Below are 3,941 nucleotides of genomic sequence, written 5' to 3'. Positions count from 1 at the left end.
AGGAATGAGGAAGTAGTGCTGGGGAGTTGGTTGGTTAAATTAATTTAGTGCCTCATGAGGAAAAAATCTTATCATTACTTGGGAAAATTTTTGGTAAAACAGATTACCTTTCTATAGCTATTTAGCAATTGCTGTGATTTTAAAATTGAAAGCAGAATTCAGGTAGTATATGATGTGTTTGTGACCTTCTCTTAGGTTATAAGTTTTATATATGCTGAGGGATTTTTTCCTGAAAAAATATTCCTATGTTCCTTACTTTGTTGGGTTTTGGTTTTGTTGGTTGTATTTTGGGGATTGGGGGGGGGCTTTTTTTTTTTTTTAATTTTGTTCCCTTACGACATTGTTGATAAAGCTGATATTTTTCCTCAAGTTCTGCAGAATGGCATAGAGTGGATGAGACAATGGGAACTGGGAACAAAGTACAGCTATTCCATGTTGACTGATGGGTATGTCCTTATGCAGCCTTCAGCACAATCTAAAACTGCAAAACCACATTTAATATTTGTGAGAGTACTGCTAAAGATGGATCAGGACGCTGCCATTTTGCTGGTTTTATTTTAATTGAAGCTTTTAGTAAAATTTGAAAAGCTGAACTGAACTATTCAAAATGAAGCTTAAATCCATCAGAGGGCGCCCTTTCTTTCCTAGTGGTCTGTATGCAACAGAGTGATGCTGAAGACTTTATACTTTGTTGCTGCTGTAATTCTCCATTTATATCTAGCACATAATACTTGAAAATAACAGTCTGCAATTTTTAGTTTTTAACCTATAATTACATTGCTATCTTTGGAAGCAACAGAATTAAAAAAAGAAAATGCTAAAGAAAATCTGATGCAAGACTGGTTATGTTACTGGGCCTAAACTTCTCTGGAATTCCCCTCCAGAGGAATCCTCTCGGTGAAATTCCTTAAAGGAAAACAGGTGCATTAAAATATCTGTTGTATAGGTGAGATTGCATAGACAACTGGAAGAGATGGGAGGAAAAAAGCTTTACTTTAGCTTGCAGCTTACAAACTTGTTGGAGTGGTTCCCTTCATGAAGGCAGGCTGCTAAATAAATAGGATTATAATTTCTCCATATTTTCATAGAGATGTGGTTTCTCATAAAACTTGGTGCAGTCTAGTTTCAATAACCTACCTGAAGTAGAGAGATAAATGCATACACAGATAATCACAAATATTAAAGTTGTTGCTTGCTTCCCCGAGGGCTGTGTAAGCATCTAATTAACTGGCAGTTTTCAGTGTTGATGTGGTAGTTGGTGCGCTATTTTTTGTCCCAACTGCTGTGAAATCATCCTGTGAAAGTCTTGCCCCTGTCATTATTTTTTCCCCCATGATTAACAAATCCGTATCAAAAAATTCTTTACCAGGATTACAGCAAATGAGCTTTTCCCAAACTGTTTTCATTCTACTGATCACCAGAGACAAGACAGCTTTTAGTTCTACACCAGTACAATATGTAGAACACAGGATTATATATGACTAATAATATTCCTCTTTTGACTTTCTAAGATCTTGGGACATGAGTAAATTTTTGAACATCCAGTGCTTTATTAGCTGTACCAAATACCCTTCTTTTGCCAAAAAGTGGATCAATACTCACAATTATGGGAACCTGTACAAGGTTTGTACAAATTGTTGTTTCTCTTACGGGAAGTTTTGGTTTAAAAGTCTAGAATGACCTGTTGTGCTTGTCATCTCTACTTGTGTAGTATAAAATTATAATACTTCAACTACTTACCTGGTGCCTGATTTTCAAATGTGTTTCATGTGCAGATCTCACTTCACTAATTGAAGATCATATAATAACTACATTTTGATTTTAATCTTGTTTTTAAGAATCGGGATGTGCTCCTTCAAGGATTGTCTAAAAATGTTACACCACTCCTCTTAGATCAAGTAGTTCAGCTGGAAAGACTGCCTTGATTTTTTGATTATTTTTTCCTGTTTTCATGCAATACACTAAAAAAACTAATTTGTACCATTCCCCTCATAGAGTCTTGACTTTTGACAGCGTAATGGAGACAGAGAAAGATTAGGATGTATCTACAGTGGAATCAAATTGTCAAGAGAAAAGTAATACTGAGTTCAGTGCTGGGCCTTATTGCTGCTTTCTGTCAGACTACCATAAAATGAGTTATTGGAGATTCTAGCAAATTCCCAATCAGCCTACACTAAAGTACTTTTTTTGAAAGGGATTTCAGCATAGCTAATGGTCTTCATTTGAAGGGCCTTTTCATCCAAAGCTCTAGATAAAAGAGAGATTTACATTTAATTAGGGAAGAGCTTTACTTTGTGCTGGACAAATATTACAGGGTTGCTGTAGGTGTTGCTGATCAGATCCTGTGAAGGTTGAAGGCATTCAGGAGCTCGATGTCAGTGAGAATCAGGAGCTTGGTGCTTCTTTAATCACCTAGAATTTAAAAGGAAAACCAAACTCAGATTCCCTCTGCAATGTCAATGTTTTTTGTTTTTTATAAAGATGGTTATACTTATCTAGGTCACAGGTTCCACCCTTGCCAGCACAAGAGTATCTTGAGCTGGTGCTGGTCAGAGGCTCTTGACCCAGGTCCAGGTCTAGACAAACTCCTGTTGACTATATCTCCTCTGTTAAAATGAGAGTCTCTGTCTCACCAAGGTGCTTTGAAGTTAAATGGTAAGTGACCTGACAGAAGGCAACATGAAAGTCATTTGTGATTTAAGTAGGCTTAAAATCTGCATGTGTTTCTACTGCTCCCTGTTAGATTAAAAAGACTTGGTACCCAACCTAATCCTTGAATGTTACTCACTTTCTCCATCAGGTTCCTAGGAATCAGACCAAGCTGACAATCATGCTTGAAAATCTGGGCATGAGTTATGATGGGAGACCTCACAGCGGACTTGATGACTCTAAAAACATTGCAAGGATCGCCATAAGGATGCTGCAGGATGGCTGTGACCTGCGGGTGAACGAGAGAATTCACGGTGGACAGCTGATGACAGTCTCCTCCTCAGGCCCCTTAGAGGGAGCCCCTGCTCCACAGATGCCCCGCTACAGAAACTGGCAGAGATCAGGGCTCTGCCCCGGAGGCTGCCCTCACATACCCGCTAAAGACTCCAGAGCTTGTTAAATGGGCACCTCTGCCAGCTTGTCAGCCGTGCAGAATCCTAAAGCACCTTAACTAATAATCTCTGTTGAAATAAAGAGGAGCATGGAAGCTGTTTGTTCTTTGAAGCCTATTACAGCAATTTCTTTTTGTACTGGTGACTTCTGCTAGCAGTGAGGTTGATATCTGGAATCCAGACAAAGTGTTAAGCTTTTAAGAAGGTGTAATTTGAGCACCTGCTAAGAGGGATTGGGCCTGTGTGCTGCTGTGCCACCCCAGCCTGTGGGCAGGATTTGTTCACTGTGATGTACTCCAATGGTATCCAGCATCTATCTGCTTATTCATTGCACACAAATTAGCCATTCCTGGAAGAACTGAAAGAGCAGTGGTTGGGCTGGCCCTTCCTGATGAGGCACTCTGCTAAGGGTTCCTATCAATTTTTTTATTTTTTACAAAGTCTAGGAGAAATTGGTGCGCATTCATCAGTTCTAAAGCAGTAGAGGAGTACTCTGTTGTTTGAGGTTCTTCTTTAAGGGGTATATTTGTCTGCTTCCCCATCAAATGGAAAGGCTGGGTGTTGAATAAAAATTTCATCAATGTAGAATGATGGTATTTTTCTATTGTTTCAAACAAAAAGGTTCTTTAGATTTTCACTTTAAGGATCCCATCTCCTATTCCTGCAAAGCTGCCCTTCATTTAATGTTGTTTTTAAACACCATCAGCCATTTGCTCTTAAAAATGAATGAAGTAAAAGTAAGTTCAAAACATGCCAAAATTTCATTCTCTGTGATTATTACATAAAACAAAACAAGAAGCTTCTCATTCATGGCTGAAGACATGTCCAGCTATTTTTGGT

General features: G+C 38.6%; 1 protein-coding gene across 1 annotated transcript; it reads left to right on the top strand.

Moving 5' to 3' along the window:
• Positions 1 to 330: 330 nt before the first annotated feature.
• Positions 331 to 3,109, top strand: LOC131083503 (3'-5' exoribonuclease 1-like; the record flags this gene model as incomplete). Its single annotated transcript, XM_058024281.1, has 3 exons — positions 331 to 446; positions 1,512 to 1,623; positions 2,801 to 3,109. Coding segments are annotated over 3 exons (537 nt in total), but the record flags the coding sequence as incomplete, so codon positions are not given.
• Positions 3,110 to 3,941: the final 832 nt, after the last annotated feature.

The sequence above is a fragment of the Melospiza georgiana genome, chromosome 5, assembly GCF_028018845.1.
Source record: "Melospiza georgiana isolate bMelGeo1 chromosome 5, bMelGeo1.pri, whole genome shotgun sequence".
In the NCBI taxonomy this organism is placed as follows: Eukaryota; Metazoa; Chordata; class Aves; order Passeriformes; family Passerellidae; genus Melospiza; species Melospiza georgiana.
This window is presented reverse-complemented; position numbering and strand designations above follow the sequence as displayed.